At 35.1% G+C, this 23,009-nt stretch overlaps 1 protein-coding gene across 1 annotated transcript; it reads right to left on the minus strand.

Annotated features, from left to right (window-relative positions):
- Window positions 1–736: 736 nt before the first annotated feature.
- LOC145679509 (aminopeptidase Ey-like) lies at window positions 737–22,379 on the minus strand. Its single transcript, XM_081750088.1, has 5 exons — window positions 22,203–22,379; window positions 19,561–19,728; window positions 10,061–10,204; window positions 5,563–5,644; window positions 737–904 (listed from the first exon to the last, which is right to left on the minus strand). Exons 1-5 carry the CDS (start codon window positions 22,304–22,306, stop codon window positions 737–739), a joined length of 666 nt encoding a protein of 221 aa, XP_081606214.1. The 5' UTR covers window positions 22,307–22,379.
- Window positions 22,380–23,009: the final 630 nt, after the last annotated feature.

Here is a 23,009-nt window from a genome sequence, read left to right on the forward strand (position 1 = left end):
TGATAGATAATATATTAATATATATATATTAAATATATTAAAACATGTATTTAAGACAATAAATAGAAGGATTCGGAATGAACATGCAAATCCTTGATATTTGGTCCAGTAAGCATAGTAATGTTTTGATATAAAGGAATTCGCAACTCCAAATAATTAAAAATATCATTGACTGATGTTTAACAATAATACTTAAAATTGTTGTATACTCCACCAGTTGCATTTGTGGTGGACAAAATGGTGTTTGTAAATTTCTAGTGGTATTATTGTTCCCCCCTACAAATCCCATACCACTAATTCTTGTATAAATCATTCACTTGCATTAAGCACCTCTCTCCATTAGCCTAAATGGCATAATTATGGGACGTTAAACGAATGATGAAGTTATATTAATGTTCATTTTCTTAAGTTGTAGTTATATTAATATATTGATATCTTTCATGTGGAAACGCTTCAGCAATACTTTATAATAAAGTTTCTTTAGGTTGGTCACCCTATTGATTCACAGAAGATACCTTATTTACAAGTGATAAATCTATGGAGTAATATTAGTATATAGCTATATCATTGTTTCACAGATTTTCGCAACAAATTAAAAAGTAGTCACATATGGAAGACTACTAAATTCAGAACTTTTGTGTTTTATTTCTCTTCAGATTTCGCTGTACATTCCACATGCTACACTGATCATTTGTTATAGAATTCGAGTATTACATCTAGTAAAATCATCTTAAAATTAAACTGTCTTCTTTTGAACTTCATTCTGGTTTTCTAGCCAAGTTATGACATCATATGAATACTTTTCCATCCAGTGGATTTGAAACTTCATCTTTTCCAAACCGTATTCCACCAAGAGTCTGGAATGCCGAAACAAATGTCTGTACTCTTCTGACAGATCTTCCATCTGAAACAAGAAAAAATGACTTATAATTTTAAAATTTTATATGCATTTTCAGAGCAAAAGATAGTATATATAAATATATTACAGAAGAAAGCATTATATATATATTAGAAGGCCTATTGACTATAGTGTGAGCTAAAACTTTAAATTTAACGGTATGTGCAAGGCCTCCGATTCTGGGGGCGGAGGGCCAGTGCCCCCATGTATTTTTACGAATATGTATTTTTTTATGATTATCTGTATTGTTATATGTATCTTTTATGAATATACAATATTTGGCATAATTTGAATTCAATTCGTCATAAGAACTTTGTGGTGGACAACCACCGTGCTCGTGGTTTTTCTCGGGGTTCTCCCGTTTCCTCCCACTTTCTTTATTCCACCACTTCACTCATGTCTCATCATCACCGTCTCCTTTAGCCTAACAGGCATAATCGTGGGACGTAAAACTCAAAGATTTCATTTCATTTTTCAATTCGTCATAAAATCATCATATATGCTTTCTTAAACCCTTATTTGCAACCAAACATACATCTGAATGAGTCTCCCAAGAGTTACAGTGAAATCGGCGTCCTTGAGTAGATGCATGTAGCTTGTAAATAAGTAAAATAAAATAAAATAATATTTTAAAATCTCTTCTACTTACTTCAAAGATAGAAGCTACTTTAACTTAATGAACATATTTTCTAATGGTGTAAGTGTTAATTTTAAAATATGAATATGGTATATAACCAGTGGAGCTCTTGAGATAAGTTACACCGACAAATGTTACTCGTAACATGTTAAGGAATGAAAGCTTACCTACTGCCCTAATTTCTGCATGTGGCTTTCTCAAATTGTATGGAAATTTATTTCTATAGTTTGAAGCTATAAAGAGTTATTTCTTTTACCAATGTGACCTCCCGCGAGAACCACCACTGCATATAGAATGGTTATATGTATTTAACGAATCAAGTTATGGCTTCTCATTACACAGAAATAGCACGAAATTTGTTGTCAAACTTTACACTAACGCGAACTACTTTCTTATTGGAATTTTGTATTCTAGCTTCATTTGGAATGTTGTATTTGGACTAGCCTACGGAATAATCAAGGATTTTTTTATATAAATCATTGTTAACTTACGTGTTACAAAATATGGAAGTTAAGATCGCATGCTAGTCAAGCTTTTGATGCAACAGTAATAATCGCTCTGCATACGGCCAAATATGTTTTTTCCCACTTTCTACATTCCAGCATTTCGTACATTATCATCACCGTCTCTCTTAGCTTGGGAGAATAAGCGTGGAATATTATACTAAAGTATGTCCACCAAAAACTGCATATCACCTTTTGTGTTCTTGCAGGTAAATGGGAATTTAAAAACACAATTGTATTATTCGTGGAAAAAATATTTGTTTTGCATGAAAGCTATGGATAAATCATAGATTAATGGGAAGGTATACGTACTTCAATACCTTATATTTGTAAATAGCAATACTGAGCACTACCATGACTGTCTTCTCTAGTGTTCTGTCAGGTGATAGCAATACTTCAGGTGGTGTTATACAGATTCGTGTATGCAGACCTTGGTCCTGCAACATTTTGAAATAGGACTTATAAATTGTGAGTATGGCCTAGGTACGGTTGTTGTCCTGGGGTTGACTACAATTGGTGTGTGTGTGTTAGTTGTATTTGTGACTAGCAGCGTTCACCCCGCTTCGCTGCGGTCACCCCGGAACGCAATAAACTTTGTTACTTAGATAATTTTTACTTTTTCGCTTTCAAGTGATATGATAAAAACCATAGAAGATTGCAGTAAATGTTAACATTATATCGCCTGTCATTTATGTTAACCCGCCCCGCATCGCTGCGGTCACCCCCGAACGCAATAAACTTTGTTACTTAGATAATTTTTACTTTTTCGCTTTCAAGTGATATGATAAAAACCATTATAACGCCTGTCATTTATGTTAACCCGCCGAGTGACACGGTCATGCGGGTTGCATATAAATACGTTTATTTTTATACCTATGATGAACTAACAAAGGATTTGTACGTAATGGACACCTGAATGGTCAATTATCTCAAGACACTGGTAATTGAAAATTAAAGTGATATGATAAAAACCATCTAGGGTCCAAATCCTAATAACCCCCCAAAAATAAAAGAAATTGGTTCAGCCGTATTAGCGTGATGAGCGGACAAAGGATTTGTACGTTCTCTTTTATATATATAGATAAGTATATCGACACTTGTACTATCCAGAATTATTAACTCATGTAAGATTCGGCGCTTGGGGTCCCTGGTTCGAACTCAGCCCCCGCCAAGTGAACTTTGTGGTCGACAAACACCGTGTGCGTGGGTTTTCTCGGGGTTCTCCCGTTTTCTCCCACTTTCTTCATTCCACCATTTCATTCATTACTCATTATCACCGTCTCCTTTAGCCTAACCGGCATAACTGTGACGTAAAACTCAAAGATTTCATTTCATTTCATTTCATGTAAGATTCGTGGCAAAACTTTATCCAGAAGAGGAACTAATAACAGAAAATAAGAATAAGTAATACAGATCACCAAACATTGAAGGGGATTGTCACACGCACACAAAAAAGCTTATATGGTATAATTGACTCCAGAATTGATTCCATACTTGCAACGACCTGTTTCTACACCAACAGTTCAACTAAAGGTGCATAACTTGATCCATTAGTATTAATTTCAAAATCTCTGATTTCAACCACCAACAAGATTTCAGAAATAATAATAATAATAATAATAATAATAATAATAATACCGACAGCATAAAACATAAACAGTGGACAGCAATGTCCACTGGTGAGCATTGTAGCTCATGTCAAGATCATATAATTATTTGGTGATGATGTACCACCATATATTGAAAATATTAGAACCAAACTGAAAAACGGTAAATTCGGAGGCGAGAAAGGTAAATTTGGACGCATTAGAATTGTAAATTTGAAGCAAGAATAGCAAACTTTGGAGAGGATTGATAAATTTGAGAGATTTGCACTCAAGCCTTTCGATAAAGGGGCACACCTGACCTAGGATAATTGTAAGAAAGTAATGTCTTCGGTAAGTCATATTCTTCCTTGCTACCGAGAACAAGCTGGATTTGATTAACTATCGCCTGCCTATTTCATACTATTAAACATTGCCCTTGGCTGGTAAGGACTGTATTAACCTTTGAATTTCTTATTTGAACATAATACAGAACTAAAATATTGAATTTCTATCAAGCGCCAAAAGTGTTAGGAAGAAACACAGGCTTAAGGAAAGTAAGGTTGACTATCTCATTAGTATATTCACCAGTAAAATATTTTGATTTTTATGTATGTCGATCAAATAACAAGTGAAAACTGGATTTTTATTAGCAAGTACAATACTATTCATTAACTTTCTTGTATAATCTACAGACATTAAGTGATCTTGTTGTAGTATTTTGTAACGTTTTACCTTGATCTTATTTAGCAGTCTGTTCGAAAATGATACGTAGACCTAATAAGACATGGTAGAATTAACCGAATTATTGTTTAGAGTAAAAGTGATCTTTTTTTTTTTTTTTTTACTTTTCTCTCTTTTGTGGTGGGTTACAGGTCCTTAAATTATAGACCCATTCTTTCTAACAAGACTCACTAGTTATTTCTAAGTTGACATGGTTTGGATACATAGATGCGGATGCATCACTGACTTTAATCGAGAATTCCATATCGTGTCCTGTGGCAGCTGCCATTTCATGGCATTCCATTGCTCCTAGTATATTCGTTTAGAAGTAATAATTACCAGTCATTACAGGATATTTTACGACAGTTTAGGTGGCTAGATGTGCCCTTTGGTACAAATATTGTTTCTTAATATTTCTGTAGGTCACTTTGAATCCAGTTATGTAATGCTTTCCTCCAAGGTTCATCATTTCTCCTTGCAGTATGCCATGCTCAAACCAACTTTTTGATTTAACAACCAGGATAACATACATCATTCCATTAAACTTCATAGTGTGTAAAATTGTCTTTTGCGACTAAGTCATAGTACAAATATGCTCTTCCTTCGTTGTGAAGTCTTCAAATGTAGAATGTCTGATTATGTTTCTGTCCACGCATCTACTTAATATGATAATACAAGCATAATACAATGCTAAAAATTTACGTTTACGTTGATATTTTCCTTTCTCAAATGAAGTTGCTGCATTCAAATGTTTTCTAGCTTATCCTAGCTTAATATATTTCTTCTTCCGTTTCAAATACTGTCATCGAAGAATACCTTGTATTTCATTGATAGGTATGTATTCCTTCTAATTCAGTATTTTGAATTCAATCATTCACTTGTATAATTATGTAATATAACTTTCAACTTTACCATGTTCTTTTTCAATCCAACATCTTTGCAGTCAATATAACACCTTTTTACCTTGTCTTGTCGTTTTATGATTCCTAATATATAGTACTTCTATAACCTGAAATTTCTAAACTAAAATTAAGATGTAGATTGAGAATAGGATTAGTTAGATAAGTATAAAATAGAGTTCTATATTAGCAACATCTCACTCAATTACTATTCCTCCGATATAAAGTTCTGAAATATTTAGAGTTCAGAAGCACTATCCTTAAAGAAAGATATATCAACATATTAAATCGTAGTTTTCGACTATTCATCATTGCTTACATCTTTTAATTCTGACTCCACAGTCACTTGCTCTGCGACAAGATTAAACAACTTTCCAAGCTCTATCGGTACAGGTTGGTAACTATAAAAGATATAATGAAAATAATTAATTAACATGTATACTACAACTGTTAATTATTTCTGGCATACAATAGTAATATTATTTTGATTTTATTAGATTTCCAAACTATGCTGTGTATAAGTTTCAGTCTGTCTGCTTATTTGTCAACAGTTATCAAAACAAACACAGAAGAGATATCGAGAAGTGATTTTATTGATTCACTACCCAAACAACAGATTCAATCTCATCCAATAACCTTGTATTCCAATCGAAAGTGGTAAAGATTAATTTCCTGTTCCAACGCTGATATAAACACAGTAATATTGTATATAAGGAAAGCGACATTTTGGGATTGATTCACTGTGTTAAGGGAAGATCCATCTTCATCCGCATCCTCTACCAAAACCAGAAGTGCTACAAATTTACTACTAACTTGGTATCCATATAGGAAGAAAGCGATGAGATAATGACTAGCGGCGTTTTGATATCGATTCGATGTCTCAAGGAAAGATACAATTTTCACATCCATCTTTCTACTAAAATCGAAAGCGGTAAAAATTTATTACTATTTTCACTTTTGCTGTGGATTTTCATATGTCAAAAAAGGTAAGAGAAAACGACAAACAGATTTCTAAAATCAATTAAGCCTCCAAAGAATGTGTTCCATCTGCAAAATTTTACGTCTAGTGTAACCGAACGTTATCGAAATGTACTACCTTTTTTGAGTGAAATATTAATCTTCATATAGCAAACACGGCAAGACATACTGACAAATGGCTTGAGAGTCTCAACACTGAGTTCAATTTATGGCTTTATTCCTGTACAGTATTAGAACTGGTACTTATAGACCTACTACGACCAACTTCAATGATGAGTTCACCTTAGTTCACAATATGAAACGATCTCACTTGTCTTATTCTTAGAGGTGACTCCTGTAACATATCATCACTCTTCCCTTTAAGGATTTTTGGTAACATTTGTTGCCATAGCGTAGTATCGTTTTCGGCCACTTATTTAGGTCTCACAACAGATATTTAAGCCATGTTTTTATTAGTCAACTCAAATATGGACCAAGGGATACCTCAGATGCATTTTGGAACCGGATGGTCAACCTGGTAACGAGAAGTGGGGCGGAGGGGCGTGACTTTCTTTTTTTTCTTAAGGCAAATTTTTAAAAAATCACGCGTTTAGTTTTCAAGATATGAGATTGGAACCTCACATACTGATTGTGTGTACCTTCGGGTATTGCTCAAACTTTTCTGAGATCCCTACATGAAACCGGACCGGAACCGAGGACCGCAAGTATTTCGAGGGCATCATTTTTTTAAGAAATAATATCTGTTTTGTTTTTCAAATTTCCGGTTCAGGTATATGATGCAAACATATGAGTGGAACTGTTGGAAAGGGCTTGTTATACTGAAGAAAATAACGTTTGAAATATGATTATAGGCCAAATATTAATGACTCAGTAAATGTTTATAATAGGTATGTATATATATATATATGTGTGTGTGTGTGTGTATGTAAAGAGACTTAATTAAGAAATTTTTAACAATTTTTTCCGCCTTTTGTTCTCAAGATACAAGATTGAAATTTTGCACACATATTATACATGACAATGTATTTTTAGAAAAAAGTTCTGATCCCTGCGTCAAATCAGGCCTGAGGCAGAGGGACAGACTGTTTAGGTAGGATTTTCTAAAAAAAGAACTTCTCAGCTTTTCCCCAATTTTCCGGTTCAGGTGTATGATATTTACATGCGAGTAATATCGTTGGAAAGGGCCTCTCATAATAAAGGAAATGGTGTTTTAATCATGAATCTAGGTCCAATATGAATGACGCAGAACACGTTTGAGGTATTTATAGATATATATATGAAATATGGGTTAGATTTCAAACGTTTCTCCCGACCTCAGTTTTCAAGATAGAAGAACGAAAATTTGCACATATATTATGTACCTAACAGTATATATGTTTAAAAGAAATCAGATCCCTACGTGAACCCAGGCCCGGGCCAGAGAGGCACAAAAATTTAAAAGAAATTAAAAAATCTCCCGTTTTATTTTCGATTTTTCCATTCCTGGTGTATAATACAGACAAATGAGTGCTACCGTTGAAAAGAATGATCAATCCTAAAAAAACGAAGCACAAATCGTGATTCTGTCGTAAATAGTAAGGAAGCAGTACCTGTTTGAATGAAAGTCTATAATTTATCTAAAAAAGTGGAAATCCTAAATGCGTTAAGGAACAGACTTGATTAAAAGTAGTATGAGATTAGGTAATTACATTAATTATAGTGCTCTAAAGCTAAGTTGTAAGCTCTGGAGAATGAGATAAGATACAGAGGCATATATCAGAAATGAAATGAAATCTTTGAGTTTTACGTCCCACGGTTATGCCGGTTAGGCTAAAGGAGACGGTGATAATGAGAGATGAGTGAAATGGTGGAATGGAGAATGTGGGAGGAAACGGGAGAACCCCAAGAAAACCCACGAACACGGTGTTTGTCCACCACAATGTTCACTTGGCGGGGGCTGGGATCGAACCCGGGACCCCAAGCACCAGAGGTGAACGCTCTACCACTGAGCCACCGCGCCCCCAGGCATATATCATATCCATAATTAGCAAGAAAGTATGAAACGACAAGTGTGTGAAAATTTGTATATTTTTCAGTGTGCAACTAATACAAAATAAAATAAATAGACGTTTTGTGTATGTTTTTCTTTGAATATTCATGTTTAGTTATGATAAATTTAATATTGAATATTCTAACGTTATCCTTATATCAAATTATTTCATGTCTGAATCCATTACCTAGCACTGTATCTCAATTGAATCAATATATTTTATCTGAGTGTTCCTAAAATATAACTAACTGCATATGGAACATATAATTTTACATATTGGTTCTGACTACTAACTTTGAATATTATGTATATGTGTGAAGTTTACTATTCAATCTTCAAATTAAATTATGATTCAAAAATGCATTTAAATGTATATATATATATTTAAAGTTCGAATTATGTTCTAGATATTAAATGTAAACGTATAATGTTTATGATAACTTTGGGTACCTCAGGTGGCATATCAAGTAGAAAGTCCAATAAGAAGGTAATGTCATATTACAGTACAATGTTTGGCTCAATTACAAAACTCCTGTTTCTATGCTATGCCATGTATGAGTGTGGCAAAGAACATTATGTCCTTGGGATATTTTCCATTCCTTCCTCAGATTTAGTTTCACGAAGTCTTCCATCTATGTCTGTTAGCTTAAAGTTATATGGTTTCACGAGACATTAAAATGGGGTCTTGCCTCTTATTTTTCATTTTAAGTATAAAGGAGAGTTACTAACTGCTATCAAGTTTTATTTATTTAATTTCTTAACATTTAACTTAAATGGATAGTAACGTTTGTACGCTACTGTACGATATTACTTAATATTATGCTCGGTAGCATTAAAATTCAATTATAAGCTGTGTAACTTAACTAATGAATAACCTCGAAATAGACAGTTACTTAGCTTACACAATCATATTGAAACTGACATGTACTGCAGATTCGTAGGCAACGTACTAAGACAAGAACCGTCGAAATCACTTTTGAAGAGGCTGAGGTAAGTTCATCCTACATGAGCTGGGGCTACATTCCAACAAACAACTGAAATTTTCAGGTAGACTAAAGGTAGTCACAGGGAAGTAAGCCCTTATGCATACGAGTCTTGTGTATCAAATGTAAAAAGCAGTAGTTATTGCATACTTCTAATTATTTTTCTAGTGTTATGTTAACGAAGAATATATAACTTATCCTGCATGCGTGATCCATCCTATTATTGAATTCAATGCTTGTCTGATTGCACGATATATGCAATTTAGTGAATAACGACCCTCATAGTCTGGGTGGAAATTTTTAAACTGGTGGTAAACTACGTGCAATGCTAGTTTTGACACTGTACTAACTCAGATGTTATTCCAACAGTCTTCCTATGAATTATACCATACGCACTTACTCCGTACTATTGAAGAGAAAAGTGGAAGATATTTCTCAGTGAACAGCTTCTATCGATACATGAGTTTAAGTGATGACTCTATTTGCGAAATTGCCAATTCTCAGTTTGTTCCAACTTGCCATTACTTCTTCAATCTGCCACTCGCGCGAACTATCCTAGCGCGCAACCTCTTTCGGGTATACACTAATCTACAAATAATTATAGGTTACTAATGGTTACTATGGGGCACTGTGGGTTACCAATTTTCATGGGATTAATAATAACTGCTTGGATAAGGCTACCTAATGTAATAACCATACATTCTACCTAGGGTATATCGTAAGTTCTGTAACATGAATTAATTACTATGGACCAAAGTTCTAAGTGTGGAAATAATTATTGGTTAAATATAAAGCTTAACGTAGAACATACGAAAGATAATACTTACTAGTTGCTTATTTTCTCTATATTATTTATGAAATAATCTTTGGCATAGAAGTATCCCACAGGGCTTTCGACGATTTCTTCGAAACACTCTACGCTGTCTTCTCGCCTCATATCAGATTGTCCGGAGAAAATTACCTCGAGAGTTCTCATGTTAGAGGAGAAACAGAACAAGGTAGTACTATTAGGATGTTTCATGGTAAATTCTTCATTTTACTGCAAATATTTTCTTTCGATAAATTGACATTCACTAAGATTACACAAGTAATTGAGTAAGACATAGAATTATTTTCCAAATCTTAATTCTGAATAAGAAGTACACATACTTATAAAATTTAACGCAATTGTACATATAAAATGCTCATGGTGCAAGGAAATCTTTTGCCTGCGTCATTTCCTCATAGAACAGAAGTACAACAGTGATTAATTTTAATCTCTACCCTGTCATAATTGTGACCAATATAATGACTAATTTTAACCAACAAACCCGTTAGTTATTACAAAACTGATTTCGTTGCTACCTCCGATAGATTTTAATTCGTATGTTAATATTCGTTGCTAATAATGTTGTACTTAACGCGTTTAAATGCTAACAGACTCATTTGTTCATATAAACTTCCAAGCTGAATCTTTCGAACCGCTCTGAACCATACAAGAATTTTATGAACTTGTTGTAATCTGTATGAGTTAGTCCTTCAAATGGCATGCTTAGTTTCACTGCAGACGAGTGCCTTCTCCCGAACTGCCATGGTCAGTTTTATCACGCTTGGATATTTCGACAACGCAACATGGAACTTATTCCTTTTATTTGAAACGATTGAGGAGTTCATAAATCTCATGACAATGTAATTTGACTCTATTTAACTCATGTAAATTCTTCTTTTCTTCTTATTATTATTATTAACATCCTTCTTTCAGTATAAATGACGCATGTTACTCATTCCTCATATCTCTAAGTTCATACGAAAAAAATAACATTGAATTCAATTCTATAAAATGTTAGTTTACACGTTTATATTCTAATACCATACGAAGTGTACTTTTCCTCAACGAGGATCGTGACATTGAAATAAATATTGAAATTATCGTGTAGGTTGAATTTAAACACACCATTCGAAAATAATTCTTGACAAATTATAATTCATTAACTAATTATAAATATCTACTTATCCTGTATTTCTGCGAGGTATTTCCAATGAGCAGATAATAATGTCTTATGTGGGACAGATGAAATTCAGGGAGGTCACTGGAAATAATTGAAGGGCTCTCTGCAATAACAAGGTAACTCGAGTTACCTTAATTCCTGGAAAAATATAGATAAAGAAGGCGTGTGGAGTTATTTTCCTTTTTCTGTTCTGTCTAGTGCATGTTCGAAGCACCAGTTATGAGAAAAAGAATTGATCTGCAACTAGTCGCTGTTTTCAGATACAAATAACAGAGGGCGTCTCTGTCTGTGGCTAGTAATGCAAGCACTGGTAGATGTGACGAGGCGAGGCGATGGGTCTGTTACTTTGTTTTCAAGCGTCGGTTCAAGTGAAAGCAATGGCTCACAAACATACTGGATCATTTTGTTTCGAAATGGACAAACTCGAAGCAGTCGAAGAAGAATGACAGAAGTGGAAGGGATGAAAGAGAAAAATAAATCGTGAACTCTGGCAAAGAAATATAATACTGATCCAAGGAGCCTAACCTCCCTTGTGTATGTTAATGTGCTAGCCAGGACCAAGTGTAGCATACGCATTTGTGAGCACAGCACACGTACAACACTTAGAGGGTTGACGGAAGTTTTCACTTTCGGAGGGCAAATTTGCTTTTTGAATCTCATTCATAATCTTTTCTTTCATTTTCATCATTTGGGCTTCGGAACTAGGATTCATCATCACTATGGCGGACTCGGGCAATTCACTTGAACAGTCGAATCTTGGTCGACATTCTGGCTTACCACAACTGCTTCATGCTAATCCAAGCACTTCACTATCACAACCGGCATACCGAGGACCATCCACTCGCACCCGGCATTTCTCGTGGGGAAACGAGCCTTTACCAAACACATCTAAGGATCGGCATCCATCTAACGAGTCTACACAGTCTGCTAAACGTATACGGTCTCTTTCACCTCTAGCTTCAATGGATATCGAGGTCAATCCACAGCATAACCCTACTGCGGTGTCTTCAAATCTCGTTTCAACACAAGCTAATATCGAACTTCATCATTTCCTTCTTACTGACTACGACGTTAAATACACCAATTCGAAAATGATCTTTCTTCAAATAATGAAGTACGTTCCTCGAGTACGGGACACCCTAGCTCAAATAGTTAAGACCAAAAACGGCTATATTCTTAAATCGAAGGATCCAAATTTTGGAATAACTATACGGAATAAAGCTTCTTACGAAATCTTTGGTAAGAATGCTAAACTGTCGAAACTACCGGCAAACGACAGAAGCAGCCTCCGCCACCTAGAAAACCACCTTTTGTATCAGTTGTGATCAAAGGTGTTTCACCCGATCTAACAGAAGCAGATATTGAGGAGGAACTTAAACAAGAGGGCATTTTAGTTGACAAATGCATTCGTATTAGAAATAATAATGGCCCGACACATCTAGTCCGCGTTTTGTCACAGCGACAAGACACAATTGATTACCATCTTCGTTTTGGTGCACCTATATATAAGCAAATACACCGGGTTGAACCGTCTAAGACTAACGGACTATTACCGATTCTCTGTGAAAAGTATCAGATTTACAATGACCACAATACAGCCAACTGTCCTAATCAACCGAAATGTGGCTATTGTTCGGGACTCCATGACACCAAAACTTGTCCTAATCTCAAAGGGCCACCTAAATGCAACACATGTGGTAGTGGACTTCATCCTACATACAGCTACCGTTGCAAAGCTAAACCAGCACCAGCACCTGAACGTCCAGAATTAACTGTGCCATTAAAAACAACAGACACTACAGTTCAACCCAAACAATCCATATTACCTCCACTCATAGTAGAAGATTTTCTCCGCTTCACCAGTTTAGTTCTTCAAAACATTTTTCCATTCCAGAGAGCCCATATTACGCAACATATCATTTCTGCGGCAAAGTCAATTTTTCACATAAATCTTCATGCCACTTACTCCAACAATTATATTCATGTCCATGTTGGATCTCTGGAAACTGCAGTCTAAATTCATATATATACTTTTCATTATGGAGATTAGTTTTCTCTTTGTTAATATTCGATCATTTTTTCAACATAGACGTTTATTAGAAGCTCTGTTACTCGAGGAACATATCAGTGTATTTGCACTCAATGAAACTGCGTTGAAACCAAATATATTAGCTCGCATTCCTGGATATCTAATACCACGTCATGATTATCACGACCACATGGCTCGTGCCCAAGGCGAAGTCGCAATAGGACATTCTCCAAAATATCCAATTAGAACATATACCCCACAAGCTTTCGATAATATCCCGGAATACCTAATTTTGTTCCATATACTTCCCATCAATAACCATAAATTTCAGCACAATCTATATTCGACCACGCCAACCTTTACCGTTAGAATGTTCAGATTCATAGCGAATGCCTTTTCCAATATCATTATCATGGCAGATATTAATATCCACAGTCGGAGTGCTCGAGAACAAGATGAATTTAAACAGTATATAACTGATCATCATCTTTATTTGCATGTTCTTCCTAAGCACACCAGGTCTATAAGCCAAACTACACCGGATGCTGTCATTATATCTCTGAATCTCATAAATAAGTGCCAGCTTGAGGTGCTTGATTCTATTGGTAGTGACCATCATCCAGTTAACCTAACGTTAACACATGGACTTCCAGCTCGTCCTGTTATTGCGCCTCGCTCCGTCTTGAGATACGATAAGGCTCGTTGGCCTGAATTCCGACAAGAAATTGAGGATATCCTTCATAGTGTAACACCACCTACCAATGATATCGACCTCGCTTCTTGTCTCAATACTATAACTACTGCAATACAACATAGCTCTCAACATCACATTCCAATAGAACAAGTTCATCCTTATAAACCGAAATTGCCTCCAAGCTACTTCGCACTTGCACAGAAGGCACGACAAGATCTTCGCGATTATTATCGAGCAGGAAACCGTGAATCTCTTCAGCACTACCGTCAATGGCAACGCACAGTTAAGAATTATCTGGATGCATATAAACGCAGGAATTGGATTAAAACCTGTACCAACTTATCTGAGGATGCACATCCTTCTCGATATTGGAAGCGTTTCAATCAACTTGCTGGAAAGAACACCAAAACTACCTATCCTCTCATTGACCATGGCACATCTCTGTTTTCGGATCAAGATAAAGCAAACGCCTTTGCTACTCAGCTACAGGCAGTATTTACTCCCTCTGCCGCTTCCACACGTTCAGAACGGATAAACATATCTAGCATCCCTGCTCTACAGCCCTCCACACAGCATGTCATAGGTCCTCTTACAGCACCTATCACCACTGCTGAACTTGACACCGTACTAAAGAGGAAAAAGAATACAGCACCAGGAATTGATAATATCTCTTACCGTCATATCCAAGAAGCTCCACAATCACCACTGGTCCTCCTTGTTGCAATCTTCAATTTCATCCTACAAACTGATTACTATCCACTGGAATGGAAAGTATCGAAAGTCTGCATGTTTCACAAACCAAATAAACCTATACATTCTGTCAGCGCATATAGACCAATCGAACTTACTTCAGTGTTCAGTAAGCTAGTAGAAAAAATTCTCGTGTGCCGGATTCATTCATATCTGGAAGCACGCAACATACTACCTATTCATCAAGCATGCCTCAGACCGGGTTTCTCAATTAATGACCAATTGCTTCGCCTTAGCACTATAATCACAAACCAGTATAACAAAGCATTCAAATCATGTCTTATACTCATGAATTTAGAAAAGGCTTTTGATAAGGTTTGGCATTATGGACTAATTCAAAAACTTCAGTCACTCAACCTTCCCATGTGCTATTTGAGGCTCTTTCATTCTTTTCTTACACATCGTATTGCTTACGTCACTGTTGGTAATGTGCTTTCTTGGCCTATATTTCCGTTTACTGAAGTTCCTCAGGGATCAGGTCTTAGCCCCTTATTGTATATAGAGTATATATATATATTGTACTAGCAGCGTTCACCCCGCTTCGCTGCGGTCACCCCGGAACGCAATAAACTTTGTTACTTAGATAATTTTTACTTTTTCGCTTTCAAGTGATATGATAAAAACCATAGAAGATTGCAGTAAATCTTAACATTATATCGCCTGTCATTTATGTTAACCCGCCCCGCTTCGCTGCGGTCACCCCGGTGCTGGCATATTGTAAAAGTGTCTGTAAAAATAAGCAAATCAATTAAAAAATTTTAAACAGAAGATTCAAGCTATTTTCCGCTGTATATCGCCTGTCATTTATGTTAACCCGCCGAGTGACACGGTCATGCGGGTTGCATATAAATACGTTTATTTTTACCTATGATGAACTAATAACAAAGGATTTGTACGTTATGGACACTTGAATGGTCAATTATCTCAAGACACTGGTAATTAAAAATTAAAGTGATATGATAAAAACCATCTAGGGTCCCAATCCTAATAACCCCCCAAAAATGAAAGAAATTGGTTCAGCCGTATTAGCGTGATGAGCGGACAAAGGATTTTGTACGTTCTCTTTTATATATATAGATATACTCTATACTTTATTGTATATTGTATATACCTTCCACTCCGCACAATGTATTTACTTTTTCATATGCAGACGATACACCTTTCCTCGCTCTTGGCAAAACTATACATCAACTTAATACTGCTCTTCAAACTACACTCAATAATTTCATCGCCTGGTGTAAGAAGTGGCATCTAACTACCAACAAATAAAAAACACAAGCAATAGTGTTCTTGCCACCTAAAAGGCGTTCCAGAATTCACAGGAAGCCAACTCTTTTCCGAGTCACCGTAGATGGATATCTTATACATCCTACATCGACTGTTACCTACTTAGGTGTGGTCTTCGATTCCAAGCTGACCTGCAACGCCCACTTGAAGAGGCTAACAGAAAGGCTAAAAATAGATTGAATCTCTTACGCCGACTCACTGGAACAACTTGGGGCCTGAAAGGGGATGTCTTGCTTCACACCTATAAGGCGTTTCTCCGCCCCGTCCTCACTTATGGACATACGGCCTGTTGCATTGCTTCTGCTTCATATTACGAAGAGCTCTGCATACTGGAGAGACACGTGATTCGTCTAGCCTATCGCCTTAAACTACCATATCCCACATGGCTCACCTATGAATACATCTCCTTTCCGTAAATTACGGAACATCTTGCAGAACTACGTAGTAGATACGTCAACTCTCGCATACACACAGGCCATCCGCTCTTTTTAGACATCCTTCACTCCGACGCTCTCACCGACTTCACCTTTCGGTACAAACTTTCACCATTAAATATATTTATATCTCTATATATCAACAACTCGCACCTCACACCGTACGAACGAGAAATCTACGACATTTATTTCATTGGTGATCACATTCCTCATATTTTTCCATTATTGCACAGAGATCCTCACCACTAACAAGGGCTTCCCATTGTGTTCATCAGTCCCGAGTCGCCCCGGGACAGAAGATATAAACCTGCATCTGTCTGATTAACAAATTTATGTTTGTGACGTTCTAGCACATCATCTCATTTCTCACCTTCATTAGTTTACAATTTCTCTGGCCACATGATGCAGCTATTCCTTATCTTTGATTCTCTTGCACTATATCATAAGTATTTTTTGCACTATATCATTATGCACTGTTACAGTTATTCTAGTCCCATATATTATGTTTATTAGCATAAATAAAAATAAATGTAAAATGATATAAAATTAAATGATGATGAGTTTACAATCCTCTTAATAGATGTTCCACTTCAGCTGATAATAAAGAATATCCCTTAGCCCATCCAACACCTTTTCCTGCGCCTATTTTGTATATAAGAATCAAATGCCAAAGAGAGGGCTTAACGCTCTGAAAGGCAGGAGGATAAAATCTATTACCCATTGACTCGAATTCTCTAAGAGAAATATAATGTCTCTCCCTCCTTAACTAAAAAAAAGAAAAAGAAATATTGCAGATCAGGACAAAATGCAATGATTTGTTTTTTTCCTCAGTGTTTATGTGGAAATTCAAACAGTGCTGTCAAGAATTTGGATATGAGAATATTCGGATTTTGAAAAATTCGAATTGCGGATTCAGATTTAAATTCGGATTTCAGATGTCGGATTTGAAAATCAAAAGTCATGATTTGTAATTCGGATATCTAATCCGAATCTGGTTTTCGGATTTACTAATAAATTGGGTAAGGAGGGGGATGGGGGGTAAGGAACCCTTACATGGATCTGTCTAAGTTTCGTAAACGTATAGTGGTGTAGTTGAAAAAAAGCCTATTCCGTGCAGGCACCATTATTTGACACCATTCTGGTCTTAAAGAAACAAGCCAAACCGAGAACCGAAGATTCAAAGAAGGTGATTTTGGAAGGTTTGCTACGATTTGTTACTCTTGTCAAGCAGCAGTTTTACTAGAACGTGCTAACTAATGCTTTTTTTATTTAATCTGCGTGCGCACCTGGATTCTGAATCTGAAATGGACATATCAGATTTTGAGCTTTAAACAAAGCTGAGGACAGTACAGTTTCGCGATTTTGATGCCCACAACGGACAGTTTATTGATATTTTGTATAATTGTGTGTTGCAATACATAAACGCTTTCGCACACAACGTTTTGTTCCTACTGTCTATTCCTCTTTTCACCATTACTTTAGGTTAGGCAATAAGAAGGTAAATGCTCACTTTCTATCTTCGTTATATAGTAATCCGAAGTTTCCGTATTCGGTATTTTATGCTCCAAAGCACAGATCAGGTACTACACCACTTTTTTCCATAGGCATATATACAGATCTACACCTGTTAATTTACCCCGCTGCACTTTTAGTTTATAAGCTATGTATCTCAAAACATCCATTTTTACTTACCTTGTTATTGCAGAGGAACCTTCAATTGTTGCCAAGTAATAAATTTCTTCCAGGTTTATACTAGTATGTGAAATTACAAAAAAAGCTTTTATTGCTCTAAATGAACCTCTAGCCTGCACTACTATTTTGTTCGCTAGTGTCATGAAGTGTCATGATGACGTGTGCTCATAAAAAAGAACACACACACACACTAAGTGTGGTAGATTACAGCAGGTTAGAATAGAGTAGGGTAACATAGGTTAGGCAGTAAGTTAGGTTATTGTAGTGGACTAGGTTAGTTTAGGTTAGTAAAGTAGTTAGGATAAGTTACTACTGGTAGTTGAATTTACAAGTACCTCAATGTGGGCTTTGCAGTGATGCGAGTTCTTATAGCATTCATAACCCTTTTACACTAGTAACACTACAAATGTAAAATAAAATACAATTCTGGTTTCTGTGTACAAGTACTACAGAAAATAAAATCTAACACAGCGCTCTTTCATCTACGCTCACTTATTTTAACCGTATTATAAGAATTGTAATGATATGAGACTCTTTAAACTTGTAAATTTAAAATATAGCCTTATTTGCATTCGTTTATTTGCATTCACTTATCTGTTTAGTTTAACGTCTCACAATTATGCACCGAGCCTACGGCAGATGGAGAAGATGAGATGCATAATACTGGTGAAATGGCCTACATAGAACGAAATTCGTGAACACCTTGAAAACCCATTCAAAAAATATTTGTCCACAACGAAGTCCACTTGTGGGTGCTGGAATCAATCGGGTCCTAACGCGCCCAAAGTGAGAATTCTATTATTGAGTTACCATGGCCCAACTTTTATTTGAATGTCACTTGCAGAAATTTGTTCCTTAAAAATACGTTCTTATGTATAGCGTTCAATTCTCTTTCTAAACTTTACAAATGTGTCGTTCTTAAATTTAAGCAGCTTCATTATAATTTCTGGCTATATCATCCTCTTTAATTTCATATAATATTTTGGATTTTCTGGCTGTGTAGTATTTTCAATGATTGCACACATGCAATCTGTATATCAAAAAAACTTATTACGACCATAGAAAGCAACTGGTACATCTATTGAACAGCTCTGTCAAGAGAAGTTGATTGTAGTGTAGGTCGATTGAGTGCATTCACTGGAATATAAAACCACCGGAAAGTAAATTAGGTACTTTGTGCAGAAAGTGGGTAATCGGAACAACCCAATTTCGGAACTAACTGCTTTCTTCAGTCAGGGCTGGTTGATATAGGTTGCATGCACAATGGATGGAAATACCTCATTTCCAGCAAGTAAATTAGGTACTGTGTTAGTGTTGTATTCCTTTTTTGGCCGGGGAGTTGTGTTCAATGTCAGTGTATATGTTTTCAATGATTGAAAATACTCCAATGCGCAGACTAAATTATTTCCATATATTTTTAATCTTCAGAATTGCAATGAATATCTTACTTTACCTTTGTATTGCCCAAGGTTCTGTGCTACAGCAGCCTAATTTCTGAACAACGGTCTTTTGTCTCTCGAATTGAGCTCTCAAATATCTCTGCCATAGTAATTCCGAATCTTCAGGTATTCCATATCTAATGGCTGCACAATACATCACTGTCCGCAGATGCGGTGAAAACCTGATAGGAATATATAAATACATCTTAGACAAGTTAGTTATATCTTAGAGTAAACTACCAGCAAGCACGATCAGAAATCACCATTTTGATTATTCTTTGTACGATTTATAGACGGGTTTAGTTTTAATTCTGATAAACATATCTTAGTTTTACGTTACGATCTCTGTACTTTTACAGTTTTAGGACAACAAAAATATCATTCTCGTCGTCATTTTAAACCGGCATTATCTAATAAGCCCATAGTAGTGAAATACATTGATGAAATCCTACTAAATTTCTAAACTACTTTTTAATGACATGCTTTGGAAATTTTGTTTTGAGGGCAGTTAATTTGTGTTCAAATATTGTAATTTATCGGCTTAATATGTTTTACAAAATCATTGTATTTATTTTCCTTCTACAAATTACTCAGTAGGTACTGCATCTGCAAAAAGCTTTAATTATTTCAGTTCTCATGGAATCAGGATTCGGGAGAAACGATAATGCATAAAGAGCTAAATTATCAGAAGTCACGTTTATGGAAGAAATGTAAAGAAAAATTGAGAACATTGAATGATTTTCTCCTGTTTTTTTTTCTCATAGTTGCACCGTGTAAGCTAACAGTGATGATGAGAATAAATTCAATAGTGAAAAGTAGAGATTGGAAGGAAACAGGATAACATCTATAAAACCCAAACACACGTTTGTCCGCCATAAAGGCCATTAGCACAAGCTGGAATTAATTTAGCAACCTCGTGCACCTACGGTGAACTTTCAAACACGTTTTTCTATTAAACCAGACTTAATTTTACCAATCCACATCAGGAAAATGGAGAAGAAGGAACGTGAAAATAAAGTTCGAATAAAGAAATGAAGAGAAAAATGAACAGGATACATAAACGGAAAAGCAACAAAGTTATAGAGTTGTGCTACAGACCTATATAGATGTTATTATGACACATAGGAATCAAAGGAATTGTATGACATAGAAGGATATGGAATGTTAAAAAATTATTAGAAAGGCAAAATTAATAGATATAGGAAATAAGGAAAATACATGTTATGGAAGAAGGTGCGAATGAAATAATAGGTCGTACTTGGTTAATGGTGTAAAATATCATTGTATTTATTAAACTAATTGACATTTCATGTAATCTGTTCCTATAAACATTAAAATGTAATATAATTTTTGGAAGTTCATATTTTTCAAGGAAATGTAGCAACATTTAAAAGAGAGAGGGGTCTGAAGACACTTGTTTCTGATTTCATAATACATACGAGTTATACTAGGAGCGAAGAATACCTGATCGTGAAGTGTTCCATCAGCTGAACTTCAACTTCATTTGTAATACAAACCCTTGACATTTTGTTTGTAGTATTCTACATTAATTTCCTGACATTCTTCCTACACACTTGTTCCGTCAGAGCATTTCGTTTCAAAATGGCTACTATATGTATTGAACAAAAGTTCCTAAATATGCTATGGAAAAAATTCACCTTATCATTAAACCATCCTTTCTGGGTTTCTCCTAAAGGTTTGCGTTATGCCATTAGATGTGTTTTAGAGGGCGGGATAAAAAATACAAGAAAATAAATATAATTGTTTTGGAGAAACTGTAGGTAATTAACTTACACCTACCATGAACGTAAACTTTCTGAAGTTAATAAAGGAAGTACAATTGTATCGTTACAGAAGTAACTGACAATGAAATGCTTATTTATAATATATATACAATATTCTTGAACTGTTTTCGAGAAAGTATCCGCTATTAAAATGAACACGGATTCTTCATTGTTATCTTCTAGGTTCAACAAATCTTTCATTTTAGTATTATATTAAAGCATGTGAAGTTGTTTTGCTATAAGAATATCTCGTGGACATTACAATCTTGTATAATAGAATTTGAAAGCTGGGGAAAACATTTTTGAAAATTAGAACTTACATTTCAGTTTTGAATTAATCATGAAATCAGGAAAAACTTTAGCATGTCGCTATCTACATATACAGCTATCACCTATATAGATTTTGTTAACACATATAAGATAAATATTTCAGAACGAGCCTGGATCGTATAAAACATTCCGTGCTACTTATAGTTTGCAAATTATTATGCAAATGAAAATTTGTTAAATTTACTACAGACACATGGGTATTCAAAAGTCGTTGAGGAGTGTTGTGTTTAACAGCTTTACAACATATATTCATGCCAAACGTGGCTTAACAACAACTTAATGCTATAATAAATATTGGTTTTTGAAAGTACATCCCTACACTACTCGTAATTGGATCGCCATAGGCTAATAGTTGGCAAATTCCAATCTTCATTTTCAACATTTGGTATTTGCGTAACAATTTATGTTATTTGGAATAACTACATTTTATCATGATACATATTTATGTCATGAAATAGTTGAATATGAGCTACTACATGACTCATATTTGCCCTTAATTCACTGTACTAAAAGTTATACTTTATAAATAGTTTAATACTTACGGACTGATACTATCAGAGCTGCGTTGCCTCATCGACGTACGAAAAAGCTTCTGAGCTATTTGAATACACGGTTTAAAACCTAAATTGCACATCCATTCTATCATATCGGTTTTAGACAGTTCTTGCAGTACCTCGTTTTCAGAAAAAGAAGATGATGCTGTTCGGAGATATCTAAGATTCTTGGGTAGTAATAGATTTACCATCTGTTTCTAGAAAGATGAAACAACTTTGTTGATAAATCATCGGTATGTAACCTAGAAAATTAGTTTATCATTACAACTATTCATATGAACTTACTTTCAGCTATTTTATGTTCAATCCTCGTCTAATATAAGAAAAATATATTAAAAGTTTAACATTTTTAAAGGGTCTAATCATTTGCAGAAAAATATTAGAGTTACGTTATGCATGTTGCTGTTACTGCCTCTAAGACGTAACTTTGATTTAAGAATATCTTCCTATACCTTCCAGACGGAACCATTATCTCTCAATGTGACATGTGACGAGTGCAAATTATTCTACTCTGTAGCCCGTTGAGTATGAAGATAGTACTTGTGACTAGCAAAATAGTACTAATTTTATAATGTCATGGAGTTAGATATAGAGAACATAAAAGATTTTTCCTTTATAAATATGATGACGTCAAGTTAAGATCATTAATGTTTAGCTTTAGACGTATTTTTTAATTTTTATTTTCGATAAGTCTTACATTTACTAATTTATTTTCTAGAAAATTTAACTAGCTACATATGACTCATATAAATATTATTAATTATAATATGTATGTGATTCATTTTTCACTGTTTC

The sequence above is a fragment of the Thermobia domestica genome, chromosome 2, assembly GCF_964235325.1.
Source record: "Thermobia domestica chromosome 2, izTheDome1.hap1.1, whole genome shotgun sequence".
Taxonomy (NCBI): domain Eukaryota; kingdom Metazoa; phylum Arthropoda; class Insecta; order Zygentoma; family Lepismatidae; genus Thermobia; species Thermobia domestica.

Bases quoted from the DNA above. Each gene is read 5' to 3' on its own strand.
- LOC145679509 (XM_081750088.1), bottom strand. From the start codon at position 22,306: ATGATAGAATGGATGTGCAATTTAGGTTTTAAACCGTGTATTCAAATA. The intron at 10,205-19,560 runs GTAAAGTAAGAT...CTCTAACATGAG, and splicing joins GAACCTTGGGCAATACAAAG to AACTCTCGAGGTAATTTTCT. The intron at 5,645-10,060 runs GTAAGTATTATC...TATCTTTTATAG, and splicing joins ATAGAGAAAATAAGCAACTA to TTACCAACCTGTACCGATAG.